At 39.9% G+C, this 22,261-nt stretch overlaps 1 protein-coding gene across 4 annotated transcripts in view; it reads right to left on the reverse strand.

Annotated features, from left to right (window-relative positions):
* Positions 1-22,261, reverse strand: part of SPIRE1 (spire type actin nucleation factor 1) — a 120,452-nt gene that overhangs the window by 38,284 nt on the left and 59,907 nt on the right. For all 4 annotated transcript variants that reach the window (XM_075270699.1, XM_075270696.1, XM_075270698.1 and 1 more), the window contains exons 4-8: positions 9,193-9,318; positions 5,019-5,102; positions 4,111-4,275; positions 3,818-3,904; positions 2,255-2,384 (exon numbers count right to left, since the gene is read on the reverse strand). In XM_075270699.1, the coding sequence (XP_075126800.1) occupies positions 2,255-2,384; positions 3,818-3,904; positions 4,111-4,275; positions 5,019-5,102; positions 9,193-9,318 (592 nt within the window). The remainder of the gene's footprint in view (positions 1-2,254; positions 2,385-3,817; positions 3,905-4,110; positions 4,276-5,018; positions 5,103-9,192; positions 9,319-22,261) is intronic.

The following is a 22,261-nucleotide window of genomic DNA, read 5'->3' on the forward strand; positions in this document are numbered from 1 at the left end:
TTTTGCGAATATAAATTATTTATAATTTTGCAGCGTTTTAAAGATCTTCTTTGACCATCTTAATGGTGACAGTCTTGTCTAAATCAGTTGCAAATGGATACCACTATAAATGCAGGAACTTTCTATGGTTTGGATTTTGTCAAGAAAATAATCCAGCAGCAACAAGGAAATCATGGTCGAGTATAGAAAGATTCTGCATTCATGGTCACATCCATTGGCAACCGATCAAGATACGGAGATGATTAGGAAGGGTAGAAACATTGAAGAGAAAAGCGCTGCTTGCAGGACTTCTCGCTCTGCATTTTTAAAGTGGATAGAGGATGAAATCCCCCAGTGGAGACCGGGTGCAGATGTGAACCTAGCCCGAAATGGTTAGAGAAAATCATTAAAACTCTGCAAAATATTTGAGTTTTATATTTTCAAAAATGTGTAACTTTTAATTGTCTACAAATGTAAATCTGGTTATGATCATGGGAAAACCCCTTTAAGGAACAGACAGTATACACATAAAACAATTGTTTATCAGCAAAGACTCTCCCAACAACACCCGTGCTTGGCTAATGGGCTATTCATACATCAAAGTCAGAGGCTTACCTATAGATCACTATATTGGATATACAGTATATTTAGAGGAGCAGATCTCAGTTTATACTGAAACATGCAATAAACTAAATAGGATGACGCCATTGGAAAGCGAGCCCATCTCTGGCCTCCTGGATGAAACACTGTCACGTTTACCAGCACAATTAAGCTCTCATTAGCTAAACAGGTCCCACTTTCCATGAAAGACCCTTCAGAATCAATTCTCTGCCAGCGCTGTGTCTGTATATTACAGCTAATCTATAGATCTTCCCTCAAATGTCCGAAAAGTGCGGACATTGCATGAATTTACAGCTGACCCAGCAAACCAGCCACTGCGAATAACAAGGATACATGGGTCAAATTGGTGAAAATTTGAGAAGCTAAATGTAAAGTAAATTGAAGGAGATGGCCATAGAAACCAATGAGGAGGATTCTTTAAATATGAGTGATGGAAAAATGCTCCTCTTTACGCTGCTTGTTTGATCTGCACAAGTTTTACTACACGCGTTGAGAACAAACAATAGTAGCAGCCATGTAAGCGGTTTATGTTGTTCTCTAGTCAACATAAAAGAGACCAATGAAGCGAAGAAACCTAAAACATGAGCAGAAAAGCATAGCACAGCTGAAAGGCAACATAAACGCATGTCTATATATAATATGGTGTCTGACACATGAATAGAATCACTAATACTTAACACACCCACAAAGCCAATATACGGCATAATATTGGCATCATGTAAACACTGTGCGGTTTACAGGTCAAAGTAAAAGCATATAAGCTGCCAGAAGAAGTCTTCTCCTAAGATGGATACTTCACTCAATGTTGCATTTTTCCTTTATGTAACATGAGATTAGAGGTCCTTTGTAATCCTGACACAGATAACACAAGTGCACAATATATACTTACCATAGGTGAGCAATATCACCAGTCTGGCAAAATGTATTGCAAACTATAAAGCCGCCCATACACTAAAGATAAAAGATCATGCAAAATGGCAAAATTCTGTCATCTCAGCGGACATTCATTTAAAAACCTGATATGAATGGTCATTCACAATGAGCGAGGACGTCATCTGTCAGCTGAGGTTGGCGGAATTTAGATATGATGTATATGGCATGAGGGGCTAATCAAGGGAACGGCAAATTTTAGTTTTTGATCAGCTACTTAAGCTTGACATGTTACTGGTGGAAACAATTGGAGAAAAGATCCTATGGACATCGCCTGCAAGATAAACTCTTGTGTGTATGGTCAGGTTTAATGAACAGCTCTCAGGTGCAGAAACTACTAGGCTATAGACACAGTATCACACACAAGATAACAAGATGGCTGGGACTTGTTTCTAATGTGACCTTATACCTTGGAATTACACATGCGGATGGTTTATAGTGATTTTCCAGGTTCCCCCAATGGTTTTTCATACGGGTGACCTAGCCACATGATAGGTCTTCAGTATCTGACCACATACTTGCATAGTCTTTAGAAAGGCTATTCCACACATACCTTTTGTATGTAAATTGCCTCAGTAGTTTTTGAATGAACGCGTTTATTCACATGCTAATTAGGCTTCAGCGAGCACCAGAAGTCTCAGGGAGTCTTCAGGCTCTATCATTAAACCCATTTAAACATCTGACAACAAGGCAAGATAACAGATATAAGTTAGCTCACTCTTACCTAGGCGGCTATGTCTAATGTCATCAGGAGAGACGGGGCGAAGCTTCCTTTCAGACTTAATCTCTTCCAGCATTCGTTCATGCAGACTTCGTGGACGAGGTGGGGTAGGTTTTAACTTCCGTGCAGATACCTGTAAGGATAACAGTTATTAGCACAGATGATATATACAGTATGTGGTTTACTAAGACATCTAAAGTGCAAACCTAATGCTGACTGTAGTGCAGAACACAGCAAAGTCCAAAAACATATGTCCCCTGTGATCAGGAATTTACCACAAATCTCCAGTACGAAGAATCTCTGAACACATTTATATTATATTTGAGAATGATAGTTGCAAATCTAAGTAGCCACATTAATAGTACTCTTCATACATATGGATAAAATATGGATTCTGGCACTGACTGCAACTGAATGGATTAAGAACTGTCTGGGAAGCATGTGCACTGTATTAAGATACTAAATAGGCACTGGATGGCGGCATGGCGAGTCTTAGTTCTAGACCAGGGTCCCATGAATCCCATCCCCACTTTGTGGTAAAATATGTGCAGCAGACACGCTGCAATTTGCAAAATTGTCGCGGTTTTGTAAATCACAGCATGTTAATTATACCTACGGAAACGCTGGCAGTTTCCCTAGTGGTATAATTGCAGTACAAAGTCCACAGAGAAAACCACTGCAAACTTTCTGTATGTTGTGGGACGCTACGTGGGGCCTTAACCTTACTAATACAGGTCATCAATACCTCATAGGTGAGGGTTTGATACTCAGGACTCACATGATCAGCTGCTTCAATTGGCAGCTGTACTTGGGTAAGTAACACTTCCACTTCACAGACCAGTGATAGTCACTCATCATGTAGCCTACTTGCATCTCAGTCTCATTCAAATAAATGGGACTGAGCTGAAATATCAAGCAAGAGTGCCAATGTATCATGCAGTCTCCACGAACAGCTAATTTGTGCTAATCTGTGGCAGCCTTGGGGATACCCCTTGCCCATTCTGATACGTGATAGGTCATCAATAGTCCATTTGTAGAAATCTCCTTTAGCGTTCTAGTGTGTTGTTTTTACACAATTGTATTTCATTATCTGTAATTACTTTATGTGTGAATTTGTACTAGTGGAATATGGCATGATAATATACTAGCTGCTGAGTACATCTGCATAACGTTATGATGGACTCTAACTTTGAGGGTACTTGGTTGAAATTTCAGAGGTTAAGTAACACTGACACAAACCATTTCTATTCACATTAAACCTGGAAAATGTTTCCAACAGGTAAAATTATGATATTAATTTCATCCGACATTACAAATAGGAAAGAGATCAAACATATACTGTTGATATGTGAAAGCAAGTGTTTCCAAAATGCATGTGACCTGATTATTCCTGTGGAGAACGTACTGCCAGCTGTTTAGATGAATAATCTGCTCTTACAGTAAGAGGCTGCGTGCACAAATAGCAGTGCAGAGGCCGGCTAGCATGGAATTGGAAGCATTTAATTCATCAAGTCAGCTGAGCTAAAAGCATGGGATATATGATTACTGCCTAGAAAAAATACATACAGGATTTAACGGGGGTCTGGAGCGTATAAAATCCAGGATTATTTCATGAGCACTCTTCTTTAATCGCGGGGGGATGTCACCCTGAACCTAGAAGGAAATAAACAACATACAAGGTCTATTAATGATAGGAAAAGTCTTTAAGACATCACCATTAGCTGTATATAGCAACTCAATGACTGAGCAAATAATGCCACAGATAGCATTGTTTATACTGAATAGCACTGTAACAGGACAAGCTCAAATAAGCAGTAAACAGGTCTGCACTGCCCAATGCCTCTATTAAACTGACTCACCATCACCTTCCTCAAGGTGTAACGTTTAGATCGGATGTCATCCATTAGCATCTCATAGGGCGTCAGCTCATATTCGATGGACAACATGTTGTACTGCCGTTCTTGTACTTTCTTCAGCTTGACTCCATTTCGTAGATCTCTCATTACCTGGACCCAAAACCTGGCCTGCAGAAATAAATCCACAACAGAGACTAATGGAGACACACTGAATTTCAGAGCGACGTAATATTTGACTCTTAATAAAAACATGACTATAATAACTATAATTCTGGTCATTTTTATTTATATTATAATATGATCACAAGGCATCAGGTGTTCATGAATCCAGAAACAATCAATATAAACAGCAAGGTGGCTTAGTGGTTAGTAGAGATGAGCGAATAGTATGTGAAACTAGAGTTTCGAATACCTTGCTCCCATAAAAATGCATGAGAGTGGCCGTACAGCAAGGGGTTAAGCAGCCGGCGCTTAACCCCTTGCTGTACGGCCGCTCCCATGCATTCCTATGGGAGCAAGGTATTTGAAACTCTAGTTTCACATACTATTCGCTCATCTCTAGTGGTTAGCTCTATTGCCAAGCAGAGCTGGGGTCCAGTGTTGTCTACCAGTTATTGCTGCGATCTAGAGATATTGGCTTGTCTGGTGATGAGGACCAGCCCCCACCTCCTCCTGGCTGCTCTGGCAGTCAATAAAGGTCAGATAAATTATGTTTTCATCAGTAATGACATTACATTAATGGTTGGTGTGTCATGTGCATAATGAATTATTGTAACACTGACTGTATTGCTCACACAATTCTGCAAAAGGGTAGGTAACTGTATGTGGCTTCAATTATAAAAAAAAATCATTTCATCTCATATTTTGTCCATCTGTGTGTGTGTATATAATTTCTAATATTACAATCTTACCCAATCTGAACATTTTAAATCATCAAGGTCAGCACCAGATCTGTCAGTCGTGTCTTTCCCCATCTCTTCAATCTTCTTTAAGCTCTATACACAAAAACATAAGTATTATATTATAGAAAAATCATCATATCTCTCCATCTCTTATAAGCAATACAAAGGTTAGCCATGAGACATCTTTTTAAAAGAATTTTTACAGTAACTCATATATAAGTCTTTGTATTACATTTAGCTTAAAGCGTAACTGAACTTTCAGACATCTATTAATTTTCTGGCAGTATTTGTGTCATTCATACATGCTGTATGATTCTTTATCAGCCTTTCTATGAAATCCAGCATTTTTTTCAACCTTTCCTGGTTTATGTATTGAGAGCTGTTCCTGCCTTTCACTGAATGTTACTGTGAATGGAGTATGGGCTTGCAGTAGGGACTGTGTAAAAAGTGGAGAAAATGAGGTTAGGGGAGGGTCTAATCCAGACTGTGTTTTCAATCAAAGATATCTCTAGAAATAATTCAGACACCACTACAGCCTTAGCGTCATAAGAGAATCTCCTCTCTCATATGACATCAAAAGCAAGTTTCTACATTTTATAACACTTGATCTATAACTGTTTGAATTGACCCTCCCCAAACTAAGTTTCTCTACATGTTACACATCCCTGTACTCCAAGCCCATACTCCATACACAGCAACATTCAGGTAGAGGCAGAAACAGCTCTCAATACAGAAGCAAGGGAAAGAGTGTACAAAAGGATTTCACACAAAGGATCCAAAATTGTTAATAAAGTATATTACAAAATATAATAATGACACAAAGACTGGCAGAAAAAGAAAAGTTGTTGCAAAGTTTAGTTATGCTTTAATTGTTTACTTGTCTCTGTCTTACTCTGGCAAAGACATAATGTGATTCTATATCATACGATATTTCAGGGGACACATCCCCTTCAGACATATCTCAGGGGCATGTCCTCTGAAATATCACATGAGAGAGAACAGATTGAGGAGTCTCAAAAAAGTATGGATTGCTGCTGGAAGTTGAAATGGAATTTTTAACGTGCTAGGAGTAAATATGTGTATAAATGTATTCTATTGTTAATACATGGAATATCATGGACTGAAGATAAAAGTTCAATAAGGACTTCTAAAGCAGTTTTGCAGAGTGGATTTTTTTTTTTTGATGAGTAAATTTGGGGCCGTGTGAAGAGGGCTGCTACTTAGAATCGGGTACCCCTGACCCCGCCCGAATGTATATGTGAATATATATATGTTATTTGAATGAGGCAACTCTCCAGTCTTGATTGAACCAAATTAACAGGGTTTGTGTTTCATGTGTAACCATGGAGATACATAAATCTTCACAGGAGCTGCATACACCATGGTATTTGCATAGCTAACGTACTTGATTATTTTTACTCTAGATGTCCCGAAGCAACAAATAAATAAGTGTAGCAGCATATAACCAAAGGCCAAAACATACAGGATGGAAATGTTCAATCTGTTCAATCTAGTATAGCAGAAAAACACAAAAGGATATTTGAAGGTCTCTGCTAGACATGTTTGCTGATTCAAGCCCACTATTCCACATATATGGAGAATTTTTGGGGAGTTAGGGTTAGAATGGATGGCGGCTTTGGGGAAGATTGTATATATGGAGATTTTTGTTACAATTATGCTGAAATGACAAGGCCTTATAGCAGGACAGATCATAAAACAGAATCATACCTAGGTAAATATCTATGTACAGGTTGGCTTCCATTACACAGGCAGATCATAGACGGTGGCTGGTTTATCTTGCTTGCATTCGTCAGCCTCCCAGCATGATTCTTCCCATTTAAGTCACTGTAATTGTCTGCCATTTTCTCTCACAGAAGCTGGCATTTGCTTTTTTTTTTTTTTTTTTCTTCATTTGCAACCTTTTTCCCGAGAATACCGCTTATTAGCGCCTTATAAAACAGTATGCCCTTTCAAGAGACGTATGCTAAACGTAATCTTTGAAGATTTTTCTTCAGTTGTTTTAGTGGATAGCCAAAATGTAAGCGAGTGCCAAGATAATCTCTCATGAGCAGACTACCAATAAGGGACTTTAATCCTGCCTTTTATATACAAACCTGCATACGTAATCCAGTTCTAGCTGATAAAACCATCTTAGAACTCAAATTCATTAAAACAAAACAAAACAGAATATCAGAAATCAGATTACAATTTACAATTTATTACACGCAAGATTACAAGATCTGCCTAAATCTACAGAATTGTACTGCCAACCAGTATAGAGGGAGCCTATGTGCAGAAGGAAACGTGCCAGATTACATTAGTAGGTTTCTTACGGGAGGAAAGTTTTGCCATTTGTTTTATGGATATTTATTATTTTGAAATATTTTTATAAATGTTTTACTTCATCAAGTTTTCTAAACCAAAATAGATAAAGCTGAATGGAAATGACAAAAGCAGACAGAAAACAAAACCCGAAATCAGAATTCTTGCATGCAGAGTGGGAAAGAAGATGTCGCCTAGCAACAATTCTGTGTCCTCGGGAAAGATGCCAGGGAGCTAAAAGGTTAAATCATCCTTGTAAGAAGCAAGTCATCTAGGAATCTTTATCATTTCTCTAAATAACGGCGGCTCAAGCGCTGGGTCTCCTGGGTGAATACGCAATGTCTGTAGGTAAAAGTCACTTTTATTTAATACAACATATCTGTGTGGCGTGTCAACTGGATGATCTTCATTAATACATTAGGAACTGCTGACTAGACACGCCTCATATATTAAAAGGTGCACCCCCCCCCTTCCCCGCACACGAGAGGTATAAAGACCAGCATTCAATACCCTAGTCTTCATAAATAATCCATATTACCCCAAATATTATCTGGTTATACTATAAACGTATAGGTGAAGAGAGTCGGTGATGGACCACCAATGAACTGTGCTTGGTCTTCAGTGGCAATGAGTCAACCAGGAGTCAGTCCATCAATGAATTAACCAGGAGACTCTGGGGTTTCTCCAAGCGAATGCTGATGAAGCTCCCACAGAGTTCCAACAGTATTACTGTCTGACTTTATTTCCATGGCAGGGCCGCAGTGATTATTTTCCCTTTTCCCCTGCAGTATGTAATGTTAGAAATATTCAGTAAAGCCGCAGAGTCCATGAGGTATCAAAATCTTTTTAATTGCATGCACTGTGTTAATTACATATAAACAAGTGCAGCGACTGCCAACACTTCGCAGACACGACTATCCCGTCATTACATTTACATCTGATCCAAAACAGTGGGGAAGACATAGCAGAAGTCGACAACCTGCAAATTTAAAGGGCTAAAGAACAGGCTGAGGCAACACGAGGATTGTAATAAATGTGCTTACTGCAGAGTATAACAACAACTTGCCCATCGTACTACTACTGACTACAAAAGACAGCCCATACCAGATGCGTTTAGAGTCGCCACATTACAGATACCACTTCAGGTGTGTTAAGCTGGTCAAAAACATCACATATGTCTCTTTACCGCCATAGTACAAAGACAAATGGTTCAGGCTTCCAACATTACAAGAACTTTCTGATGAGTTTAAATTTTTGTCTAGCTTAAGTGTCATTAACCCCTTATTCATCCCAGCTTTTAGACAGCTATAATGTTTTTATATCAGTATAGTCGCATGAAAGCTTGTTTAAGAGGAAAACTTGTATTTTGCTTATAATTCCACCATTTTGGGGTAGATACAACCCATTGAAAAACTTTAATTCTACTTTTTAGGATTTGGGAAAAAACTGTAACTCTGCAATTTTGGGGGGACTACTTTTTACACATTAATTGTGGTAAAACAACTACAGCGATACCAAATTTATATAATTTATATTTTATTACTTGAAAAAAAAATGTCTGTGTTGCCATTATGTGAGAACTATAGTAATTCATCAGCACCCTGCAACCTCCCCACTTCTGTCTACCCATGTAGATGTCCCATAGCAACATATAAGGGGTTAAACAACTGATCAGAGATTCAGAGTATCAGCTGCAATACACATGGGCAATAACAAACACAAATACAATATTGTATATTTTATTAATTGTAGATAAAAACGTTGCAGAGAATAGTTGCAGACATTTACACAGCTGTAATACATCCCTTCTTATTATACTATAACATTACACTGTTGATGTGTGTAATACCATATAGCTCACCTCTTTTGCACTCTTAATTTTTGACAGGAACATGTGTAGCTCCATGGTTTCCGCAAACAGTGCCCGGCACACTGCCTGGTAGTGATTGGGGGCTTCTTCTGGAGTCGGCAGATGGGCCGCACACAGCTGTCACAAGAAATAACATGTGGTTATTATATAGTTGTAGTCAACATTATAAATAAAACAAATTGTCCTGTAAAGATTGATAAAATTATGCTTAGAAATGTAAATCCTCCTTGGACTTTGTTCAAAAAGGGGACCTCTCACCTATTCTTACAGGTCTATTTCGGTAAACACTTGCATTGCCAGAAAACAAACAATTCTGGAGCAACTTCTAGGGCTAGTTTACACGGGGTTCTGTGTGAACACATTCCGTCGCGGCTTTCCGCTCCAGATTAGGCCCAAATGAAAGAGCCTAGTCAGGAGGATATTGTCACGAGGTAGACGCCGCAGGTGAATCAGCCGCGCAATCTGCCTGAAGAAAGGGCAGCTCGCTTCTTCTTTCCGCAAGCGGGAACAAACCGCTAGTGGTCTACAAAGACCTCAATTGTGAGGGGGCGAATTTTGAGGCTGATTCCGCATCAAAATCCTCCCCCTCTTGCCCCATGTGAACTAGCCCTTAGAATTCTAGGGGGAGGCAGTGAAGAACCAAGATATTACCAGGCATATTTTCCTGCCCCATCTGACCCAAAACACAGAGAGACAGCTCCATGCTCGCAGTTAGTTGGTAAATAGAGATGACCGAACACTGTTCGGAACAGCTGTTCCGAACAGAACGCTCACAGCACGCACCGATAGAAATGAATGGAAGCTGCCGGCACGCGGGGGGGTTAAGCAGCCGGCCGCCAGCAAAGTCTGCGTGCCAGGTTCTTCCATTCATTTCTATGGGAGCGTGCTGTTCAGATCGGCTGATCTGAACAGTGTTCGCTCATCTCTATATGGTAAACCCAATGAATATAATTCACAGCCACTATTCTTATAAATGCATCACATTCATGGAGTGTCACAGCAACCTGATCAATATGCAGTTATGTCCCTCCATGATCCATGTCAGATTGAGCCATGAATATATCTGGATAACACCTTTAAAAAAAAGGCTATAAATGTATAGTACCACTAAGTGGTTTTACACATTTTAATGGAAATGTAAAGAACTTTGCAGCATAGGCCGATACCAACCAACCAAAATCAAGACTGACACTATTTGCAGAAATGGTAAGTCTACTGTAACTTTCCAGCAGCATGGTTCATGTCTTGAAGTAATGACTACATTAACCTGAATTACTTCTCACGATGAAGGCGATTAGTTTATTTCCATTCACTTCTCAGAGGTCAGAGAGCATCACTTCCATTCTGGACCCAATCCACTCTCATGTCATTAAGAAAAGATTTTGGCACCCGCCAGCAGTATTAAGAGAAGTACCAGCCCCATAACACACAGGAGATCAAATACAATCTTAGCTATGCTTGGTCACACTCAATCGTTCAGTAGGGCACACAATATCAGATAATACACGATTTGCTACTGTGGCGAAAAAGTATTCCTAATGCCCCATGTGAAAATGCAATATATGAGTTGTACACTGTCAAAGACAAGACAGACTTCTAAAGGGAGTCTACCAGCCCACCCCCCAATTATATTCAACTGTGACCACCATGTTACAGAGCACATTACAGTGATAAACATTATACTGTTGTTATGTATCTCATATTTGTAGATATGGAGAGAAAAAACAAAACAAAAAAAAAACAACTTTAAAACCTTATGCAAATGAGACAATTGGTGCACGTGAGACAATTTGTGGTAGAGTTGTCATCTTTTATGGTATAGAATTTTAAAATCACATCTTAGGCCCTGTTCACATCTGCGTTCGGGATTCTGCTCAGGGAGTCCACTTATGGACCCCAAACGGAAAACTATACGTATAGAAAAGTGGTTATCTAGGAAAACACGCAGATGCCATAGACTATAATGGAGTCAATGTGGTTTCCACTTGGTTTCTGCATGAAACATGCAGAGAGGAAAGCACTTTTCTCTCCGCATGTTTCAAGTGGAAACCGAACGGAAACCACACAGACCCCATTATAGTGGACTTCCCGAATACAGATGTGAACCGGGCCTTAGTAAAGCAGGTATACTACATGAAGACCAATAATGTTTAAAGGCTGTCTATTTTGGACATCACCTTTTCTTGTTTCCAGCTCGGTGAAGCAGCACTTATTGAAGGATGCAACGAGTTGGTGGAAGTATTGATATAAAGGCAATGAAGATGGGAAGACACTGGAAATGAGAAACTGTAAAATTGTCTTTGGTTCTGCTAAATAAAGCAAGTAAAGGAACTGGAGGAGAGTGTACCCCAGGCACTTTTATACTGTGCATGCACGATAACCTGCAACAAGGCACACACTTGCTGGGGAATGCATTGCAGGAACGAAACTTTCAAGAGTAACTTTTACCTTCGAACAATGTGAATCATGTGGCAGCTGCATTGCACAGAAATTCACCGAACTGTGTGCAACTGGAATATTTCTCTGGAGTGCAACTAGAGCTTAGCAAGCTGGAACACCACATTACAAAAAGCTGTATTTTGTGTTATCTCAAGTGACATTTCAAGGGTCTTGTAGGAATGCAGGGTGCACGAGCATCATTAGCACATCATGTACCCTGTAAGAGCAATAGGACATGTCGAAGAAAGGGAAGGTCTAAAGCTTAGCGTTTACAGTGACTCGTGATTCCATTTAACCATCATCACGGATGATCTTGACCTTGTGATATCTTTCTTCAGAGCTCTCCTTTTTTGTCATGTGAAAACATAGTTTTCTTGCTTCGGAGGTTGGAAATCCAGGACAGGCATTTTTCCTTCCAGACAGATTTACAGCAGAAGACCAAAGAGCAGGATTTAAGAGAAGGAATTGAGTTTTGGTCTTATAATAGTATCTTTGTGTGATTGTTTACCCATTATACTTTTTTACTGATGAGTGTTCTTGCTACTGAGCACATTAGAAGAACCAGACAAGGGCTCCTCTGTGCAGCACATTTTATCTACCGCACTTGATCTGTTGCTTTCTACATGCCAAGTCTACTAACAATATACTCCCATGACGATCCAGGACAGAAACTTTACCACTTCTACCCATACACAAGAATTAAAAGGGTTTTCACAGACAAACACTACAGGCCTGTACTGATTAGTAATATATTGGTAGGTGTTTGACCCTGATCACAGCTATGAGTTAGCTCACTGAAGGGGTCCTGGCACTCCAGCATGTGCTTTTACTCTATTTTTTGGCAGGGCTCTGCACTTTTCCTAGTGGTTGTGCCTGGCATTGCAGCTCCCATTCATTTGCAAGGTTAGCTATGATCACATCTACTGTATATCACAGATTCCATATATAATAGAAGCTCTGACGCTGCACCAGATCCTTCATACAACCTCCTTGACTAATAATGTAGCTTCTTATGATGACAAGTGTGGCTCTGAAAAGACTCCAAAAGTAGCCTTCACAGCAGGCTGCTGAATGTGAATTTACCCTAAACAGAAAGAGTCTGTCTACTTATAAAAGACAGATATATATACTTTTGTAGAAACTTTAATAGGACAATTCTAATACAGAACAGAAAAATATACACTGGCACTTGAATATTAACAAATAAGGAAGTGGAAAGAAAATGTCCTCCAGGCATAAAGTCACTATGTGAGAACTGTACTTGTGATGTATAGTGCTGGTGTGAATGGCATATACTGAAAGGAGCGCAAGTTATGTAAATAGTTAGGTAATCTGGGTGATGCATCAGACGCCGGCTATAAGCTGTCATTTACATGGCATTTTTAATTATGTAAATTAGCTTCTCAAATATCATAAGCATAACATGGAATCTGTCCAAAAACAACATTTAGTGCAATGCTGTAGGAAGTTCTACCGTTTACGTGGTTTGTTAGGACTTTACTCTACATACTTTTAATTGTCCCCTAATTATTGTACCTTACTATAAGAGCACCACTTGAGTACACAGTTCTACCATGTGACCTGCTCAGTGTCTGCTGTGTGGTTCTAAAGACACTTCCTCTACGCAAGTTTAACAGGCTCTCAATTTAAGGCTAGGTTCACATCTGCATTCGGGTTTCCGGGACCTGAACCTAATTCGCATAAAAAAGTGGCTACCTTGGGAAACACGCAAACCCCATAGACTATAATGTGGTCCGTGTGGATCCCCTTGATTTCTGCCAGAAAAGGGCAAAAATGCAGAGAGAGGAACGGAACCCCTGAATGTAGTTCAAGCGCTGGTGTGAACCCAGCTTAAAGACGACCTTTCAGCACTTGGGGCACATGCAGTTTTATATACAGCTAGAAAGCAGACAGTACGCTGAATTCAGCACACCCTGGATGAAGAGCTATCGGTGCCGATACCGTAACTCCTCACCGTCAGCCTATAGTACTGTACTGTGAAAGCGGGTAGGAATGCCTCCCCCAGTACTTGTCTATGGACGAGTACTATCAGGAGGGGAGGGAGGCACCGACACCGATAGCTCTTCACCTGGGGCACAGATCATGAAATCCGGCTTTCTAACAGTATATAAAACCGCATGTGCCTCAAGTGAGGAAAGGTCCTCTTTAAGACTCTGAGCAGCACAATGATCAAAAGGACAAAGAAAATTGTACAGCACAAAAATTACTAATTATATGAAAAATTAACACCCCCCCCCCCCCCAAGTGTTGCTATAAAGTTAGCCTGAAAGTGGTAAAATATACCAGTACAAAGAAGGTCCCCAAAAATCACCATCACCAGATTTGCATATGCTTTCTTTGTCACGAAAAGCCAGGAGTGGATCCAAAAAGATAGAAAAAAAAAACACTCCCATCATTGGCTCAAAAAATGTAAGTGTGCACAACTAACTGACTCTGTCCAAGTACTCCCTCAAAATCCTAAATTCAATGCCTTTTACTCTTCCCTGTACTCTGCACGACCACAGTTTGATATACACAAAGCAGAATCCCTTTTAAACAATGTTATTTGCAAATGCCTTTTTTTAAACAGTTTGTCAAAGACTCCAATTTCTGGTCCCCAAGGCAGTACATGGTCTTACATTCATCCCACAGCAAACTAGCTCTGTTTCTGAGTGTGGACAAGAGGTTTCTTACACCACATGTTTTGGGAGTACCTTGTAGTCTCAAAGTTCTAGAGGGAAGTGCACCATTTAATTCAATCAGTGGCACATGTCTCTTAACCCTCCGTCCATCCAAAATCCCACTTAAGATTGGTCCAATAAATTTTGACAACTAAAGTTAAACTTCAAGAGCATGTCATACCATGATAACCCCATCAGTTGTATTGAAGATCTCATGGGTTATGACAAACAACCATTTGTCCCTTATGTGGGCGACACCATAGAGAAATTAGAGTAGATATAAGGACAATGGAGGCGGCATTCACCCACCATCCCACCTTTCCCTTGCCCCTATGACCTCTTCCCTTACTGCTCCTTTTCTTCGGTATCCTGTCCCTGGACTATGTCCATTCCTAACGCGAGTGTCTCAGATGATTACTTGATGCTTCTAGTTTTTCCAGATGCAGATCACTTTTCTACTGTAAATGTATAGATGTATATATACCAACATCTGGTCTGTATGTCACAGACTAAATACACCCATGTGTAGCTGGCCTTAATGATGAAGTTGCCCTTCTATGTGGACCCAGATTATCAGATGTGACGTATAGCGGAACCATTAAGAAATGCATATACTTTTATGATCTTGGCTTTGTGAACTCCACCTTTGTATCAGAAAGTGACTTTCTCCCAACCAAAGAAAATATAGTAAGTCCTTAGTTACATAACTGGAAATCCAAATCATTAACATTCCAAAGAGACTTACTCCCATCAAGCTAACAGAAAAGTATTAGCGCCCCGGCAAAACTTGGCTTCCGCCTGCTTTTGTTAGACCTCAGCTTGACAGGAGATTATACTGACACCACCGACAAACCCACCAATTTATAAGCATTCTGTCATTCTGTCCCAGGAGCTCAACCTCGTGCACTCATTTTCTTAATAGAACTGTAGTTAGTTTTCACTAGCACAAATCATTAACCCTCTGACTGATAAGTGGTCTAACCTTTCATGTGTAGAATAGGATATGACCATATAACATGTACTGTACATGCAATCAGAAAATGTGGTGTGTAAGGCTATGTTCACATCTGCGTCGGAGACTTCAATGAAAATCGGCAGAGAGAAAAGGCCATTACGGAGTATGAAGTGTGAACCTAGCCTTAGGGCTCGTTCACATCTGCGCCCGGTCTCCGTTCTGCAGGTTTCCGTTTCCTGCACAAAACAAGAGGCAGGAGAAGGAAACCTGCAGGACTCTTTCAAACCCATTCATTCGAATGGGTTTAAAAGCTGTCCGGCCATGAGTGGCGGTGAGCGTTTTATGCTCTCCGCTGCGAAACCGTTTTTTTAAATCGGCCACAGAGTTGGACAAGCAGTACTCTGTGTCCGATTTAAAAAAAAAATGGTTTCGCGGCGGAGAGCATAAAACGCTCACCACCACTCACGGCCGGACCCGATCTGACAGGAAACCACAGAACGGACTGCCGAACGCTAGTGTGAACCTAGCGTCAACTGTATATTACTTAGTACAATGCAGTTTATATTTTATCACAGTTGTAATCCCAAAAAATGAAAGTAACTATTGTGGTCAGTATTTTGCATCAGTATATGGAAGCCAAAACCAAGAGTGGGTTGGAAACACAGAAGAGGTGTAAATCTTTTCCATGAGAGTTAACTGGTAGGGTCCACTCGTGGCTGTGGCTTACAAACACTCACTGTGGAAATGGCCGAAAAGTAATAACAATAGTCAAAAAGCAACAATGGTGCTGCCACGGTTTTTCCCACAGTGCTATTTTGCTGCTGGACGCTATGTGGGGCCTTAGCCTTAAAGGAGGACCTTTCATGTCCTCAGAGATGTGCGGTATTACATACCGCTAGAAAGCTGACAGTGCACTGAATACAGAGCTGTAAGATACGCCTTTCTGACAATGGAGAGATATCAGTGCCAAAACTAACAGCACCTATAGTTTGGCCAAAAGTATTGGCACCCCTGCAATTCTGTCAGATAATACTCATTTTCTTCCAGAAAATGATTGCAATCACAAACTCTTTGGTATTATTATCTTCATTTAATTTGTCTTCAATGGAAAACCACAAAAAGAATTGTCAAAAAGCCAAATTGGATATAATTCCACAGCAAACATAAAAAGGGGGTGAACAAAAGTATTGACACTGTTTGAAAAATCATGTGATGCTTCTCTAATTTGTGTAATTAACAGCACCTGTTACTTACCTGAGGCACCTAACAGGTGGTGGCAATAACTAAATCACATTTGCAGCCAGTTGAAATGGATTAAAGTTGACTCAACCTCTGTCCTGTGTCCTTGTGTGTACCACATTGAGCATGGAGAAAAGAAAGAAGACCAAAGAACTGTCTGAGGACTTGAGAAGCAAAATTGTGAGGAAGCATGAGCAATCTCAAGGCTACAAGTCCATCTCCAAAGACCTGAATGTTCCTGTGTCTACCGTGGGCAGTGTCATCAAGAAGATTAAAGCCCATGGCACTGTGGCTAACCTCCCTAGATGTGGACGGAAAAGAAAAATTGACGAGAGATTTTAACGCAAGATTGTGCGGATGGTGGATAAAGAACCTCGACTAACATCCAAACAAGTTCAAGCTGCCCTGCAGTCCGAGGGTACAACAGTGTGAACCCGTACTATCCGTCGGTATCTGAATGAAAAGGGACTATATGGTAGGATACCCAGGAAGACCCCACTTCTTACCCAGAGATATAAAAAAGCCAGACTGGAGTTTGCCAAAACTTACCTGAGAAAGCCAAAAACATTTTGGAAGAATGTTCTCTGGTCAGATGAGACAAAAGTCGAGCTTTTTGGGAAAAGACATCAACATAGAGCTTACAGGAAAAAAAAAGAAAAGCACATGGTCCCTACAGTCAAACATGGCGGAGGTTCCCTGATGTTTTGGGGTTGCTTTGCTGCCTCTGGCACTGGACTGCTTGACCGTGTGCATGGCATTATGAAGTCTGAAGACTACCAACACATTTTGCAGCATAATGTAGGCCCAGTGTGAGAAAGCTGGGTCTCCCTCAGAGGTCATGGGTCTTCCAGCAGGACAATGACTCAAAACACACTTCAAAAAGCACTAGAAAATGGTTTGAGAGAAAGCACTGGAGACTTCTAAAGTGGCCAGCAATGAGTCCAGACCTGAATCCCATAGAACACCTGTGGAGAGATCTCAAAATGGCAGCTTGGAGAAGGCACCCTTCACATCTCAGGGATCTGGAGCAGTTTGCCAAAGAAGAATGATCTAAAATTCCAGCAGAGCATTGTAAGAAACTCATTGATGGTTACCGGAAGCGGTTGTTCGCAGTTATTTTGTGCTACCAAGTATTAGGCTGAGGGTGCCAATACTTTTGTCCGGCCCATTTTTGGAGTTTTGTGTAAAATGATCAATGATTTGACTTTTTGTTCATTCTCTTTTGTGTTTTTTCATTGCAAGCAAAATAAATGAAGATATTAATACCAAAGAGTTTGTGCTTGCAATCATTTTCTGGAAGAACATGAGTATTATCTGACAAAATTGCAGGGGTGCCAATATTTTTGGCCAACACTGTATATCTCCAGCATGGGGGTGCTTACCAGAAAAGCTAATAGGCTATCAGATTTCTTGCGGCGTGTAATAACACATATCTCTGAGGACATGAAAGATCCTCTTTAGTGCATCTGTCACCATTGACAGAGAAGTCGGAGTAGGAAACTTACACATAGTTGCCAGATATATAGTATTTCTAACAACTACTTCATCTCAATAGGGTGATAAGGTGCATGAATTTCCATTGGGTAAACAGGAAGAGGCTTTTCCTACTAGAATCGTGGCAGATCTCACAAAATAGAATAAGCAGACATTTATCTCATGTTTGTGGCCAGCTAACATACAAGCTTCTATCTACCATATTTCAGGTAACTAGAGCACAGTGTTATTTGCTCTCATACGCAGCAGAGATCCACCCGTTGTAGTATATCTTCTTGGCAGCACCCAATATGCAAAGATTAAGATACTAAAAAAAGAGTCTGATTGTATGACGTTATAAATAGAAGCTTCTTGCTCAGAGATTATCATTCTGTATATCACTTTAATATTGGAGATAGAAAAGGGAGGGCAATATTTGCTCAGCTTCATGGTGCATAGGAAAAAAAAAATTGTATTACTCATAGTACCATGGACTTGGAAGTTAACAGTGCGTTGGGGTGTGGAAGATGTTAATTACATTGCCATGGTAACTAAGGAAACTTCTGTTTCAAGTAGCACATAAGGAAAAAAGAAGTAAATATGAATAATCATTTAGGAGACTTTAAAGGGAACCTGCCATTGTTTGCAGACACAAATAGCAATTGTGACTAGATCATATATGTTATACATCTGGTACGTCTTTTAGTTTTACTAGAGTAGAGATCACTTGCCAGTATGGCTTTTATTATTCTTGCCAAAATAAGGCCATCTAAAAACCATGTTCTGGAGATCTGCTCATACCGTAGTACACAGGATTGGGCCTAAGGCCTGCATTGCATTTGTGGCATAGCCTGTGTGACCCAGACTCAGCATAGTCATCTATGCTCTATTGTCCTGTACTGTAATAGTTGTGTTTTCAGTAGGATAGTAGCCCCAGGAGGTGATAGATAACTATGGTATTTGAAGTCGAAGTCTAAGCTCAGTGTTTGGTCCGGGAAATACATCTGATATTCAGTTTATATCACATGCACTAAACCCACCCGTGTGAATCAGGTTTAACACAGTACTTATTGTGCTCACAGTCACTGCACATCTCAGTTGCACGGCCATTCTCATCTGCACCTATATTTGTGCTGGTTTGATGTTATAGGACCCAATAAAAAGATTACTGCGGTACCAGGTTCATTACATGACTAACGCCAATGGTGCTTAATGGACTTCACTGGCTTTAATGGGGAGCAGACAGGTTTTCATTATTGTATCTGTCATTTTTAGCATGTTGTGGTCCTTTTAGACAGAGTCGTATATATGAACAGAGCCTCAGGCTTATCATGGCGTTCTTTACTTTCCATTATCTGTGTCACAATCTGTAAAGGAGATTTAAAGGAAGTCTCCGAAGCAGATGTGAATTCAGCCAAAGTGAATAATGACAAGAAATAAACAGCTATGGACTTGCCGATTGGTCCAACTATTGACTATCTATGATGGGATAATGGATTGACTCCAGGGACAACAAAAACAGTGCTGGGAATGATGGACCATCATTGAAAATCCGGAGAATTGTCCAATGTGCTACACTTTTATCAGAACATGTTTAACAAAGTAGAAATATAGTCTAAAACATAATAGAAATACTGTATAAATGAAGTGAAATTTCCTATAAAATTAATTACCTCAATTTAAGTTGAAGTGACAGAATATTCTTACTCTGAATGTTACAAAGTAAGATAGCAGCTTCTATGGCAGGAAAGAGTTCCACAAATCAGTAATGTCCTTCTAGGAATCCTTTAGTAAAATACGTGTATATAAAGCCCATGACACCTACATATCTATTACAGCACATGTCAAGAAGGTGTTGGCGGATTCACTGTGATTTTCTCTGGAGTGGTGTTACTTATGCACACGACAAATACATTAAATACCCCAAAAGACCGGCACGAGGATTAGGACACAAAGAACATTCTGCCACTTCAAATGAGTCTCTAGGACAATCTGGACGGCAAGATGAATAACTGTGTAATGGTGCAGCTGTGCCACTCCCCCATGGGATATTGGATAAATTGGTATCAGGTTCTTTGTCATGGCTAAAATAAATTATTTATAGAGGTAATTTATCTTTTGTATAGTTATTATAACATGAGCATGGAGCATGAAAGCAGTGAACTGGCCAGGGCTTCTTCTTCTCAAGCTTTGTCTCATTTCATGTGTTGCAAATGATTTTATATATCCGCTGAGATTTTTGCCCAGATGGGGAGAAAAAGCACAGCCCTAGTCACTGGCTAGAAATAGGTATTCATGACATAACAGCTGCTGAAATAATAATACTATAAAATAAGTCACACATTACGCGTAATGTACCTAACAAAAAAATATGGAACAACAACAATGATGGGTTTCCCCAAGAACATCACTGAAGCATCACTGTTCCCCCTGCTACTGCGCCGCTGCGGGATTACAAGCAATGACGCCAGAAGAAGACAACGAGGAAGATAGGACCTGAGGACATCGCGGCAAGAAGAAAGAAGATGTAGGCGTGGCTAACGATGATGTCGGACCGTGCATGTCCGCCCAGCATGCACAATACAGTATGATTATCATATTCTTTTTTAAGGTATTATTTCATTAAATGCACCATATACAGTGGTTGGCAATGTTCTTACAAGTCTATTTCACAGGAGTCCAGTGATGACTGTAGTTGAAAGCAAAGTGACTGAAGAACAGTGCGGAATTACTCACAAAGTGAAATATATTAGCACTTTCCCTTCATTTAGTTGTGGATTTCACTAGTCTGGAAAAGAATTTGGTAAACTTTTTCCAATTAACTTCTATAACAGAGTTTTAAAAAAAGAATAAAAAAAAATGTTTTCTATATTTTACCATCTCACTAATATTTATATGGGGCCAACATATTCTGCAGCACTTTACAAATGGGGAGGGAACAAACAAATACGAAACTGACAAAACAAGTTAAAAACTATTAACAAAAGGAAAATCGCCTTTGATAAGAGATTACACTGCAAATGGAGCAGGATCCAGTGACACAGGCATATAGGTTTAATACTGAGCAAAGGTTTTAGGCAAGTATTAAAAAAATGCTGCGAGGTAAGAATTCTTCCAAAGGTATAAGTGTTAATACTTTATTTTTGTCAATTAACAAAACAAAGTGAAGGAACAAAAGAGAAACCTGAACCAATCGTTATTTGGTGTCAATAACCTTTGATTCACAGCAGTATCAGTTTTTCTCAGTATTTGTTCAGTTTTTGAAGGAACTTGTCAGGAAGGTCATTTCAGACATCTTGGGGTCAGTGCACACCTACATCCACAAAAGACCTGTTCTTAGTTTTCCAATGGTCAGTGCACACAGAGTTTTTTGGCGCTGATTTTGACGTTGAATCAGTCTCCAAAAAAAGCCTCCCGATAGAGATCTATTGGGAGGCTTTTTTTGGAGGCGGATTCAGCGTCAAAATCAGCACCAAAAAAGTCCATGTGCATTGACCATTGGAGAACTAAGCACAGGTTTTTTTTGGATGTAGGCTTGATCAAATTCTTCTGACTTCATGTAATCCAAGACAGGCTTGATGAGATTGAGATAAGGGATCTGTGGGGACCATATTATCACTTCTAGGATTTCTCTCCCAAAGGGAGGTCACATCAACTTTTGATAGGGATTTAGATGATCTCTTTTGTTCAATTTCTTCTTTTCATTTGATAAGAAAACTAATTATAATTGTTATAATGTAATAGAATTGTTATGTATATATAATAATTGTATATAAAAACCTAATAACTGCCAAAGCCAAGTGGTACTACTCTGTTCTGCTCCTACTTGACCTTTCCTCCACCTTCAACATGATCGACCACTCCCTCGTTACAAACTCTCTCACTCCTTGGCACCACAGACTTGGCCCTATCCTGAATCTCCTTGTAACTCAGCAATTGCAGATTCAGCATCTCCCACTTACACACCTCCTCCTCACCACCTTCTCTTTCTGTAGATGTCGTCCAATCATCACATCACCATCTGATCAGATTTTGCCCTCGTCTACCATTTCTATCCCCTTTCCCTCATATATTGCAAGCCTTTGTGGGCAGGGCCCTCTCTCCCAGTGGTCATGGTTAGTATTGTACTTGCTCCATGTACTCTGTTTGTGGTATATTAAACCCTCAAATATACAGCACCATGGGATTAATGGCGCTTTATAAATGGTTATTAATAACAAATAAATATTATCAATTCTAAAAAAAAATTCTTACTTTACAGCATATTTCTACA

The sequence above is a fragment of the Leptodactylus fuscus genome, chromosome 4 (assembly GCF_031893055.1).
Source record: "Leptodactylus fuscus isolate aLepFus1 chromosome 4, aLepFus1.hap2, whole genome shotgun sequence".
In the NCBI taxonomy this organism is placed as follows: Eukaryota; Metazoa; Chordata; class Amphibia; order Anura; family Leptodactylidae; genus Leptodactylus; species Leptodactylus fuscus.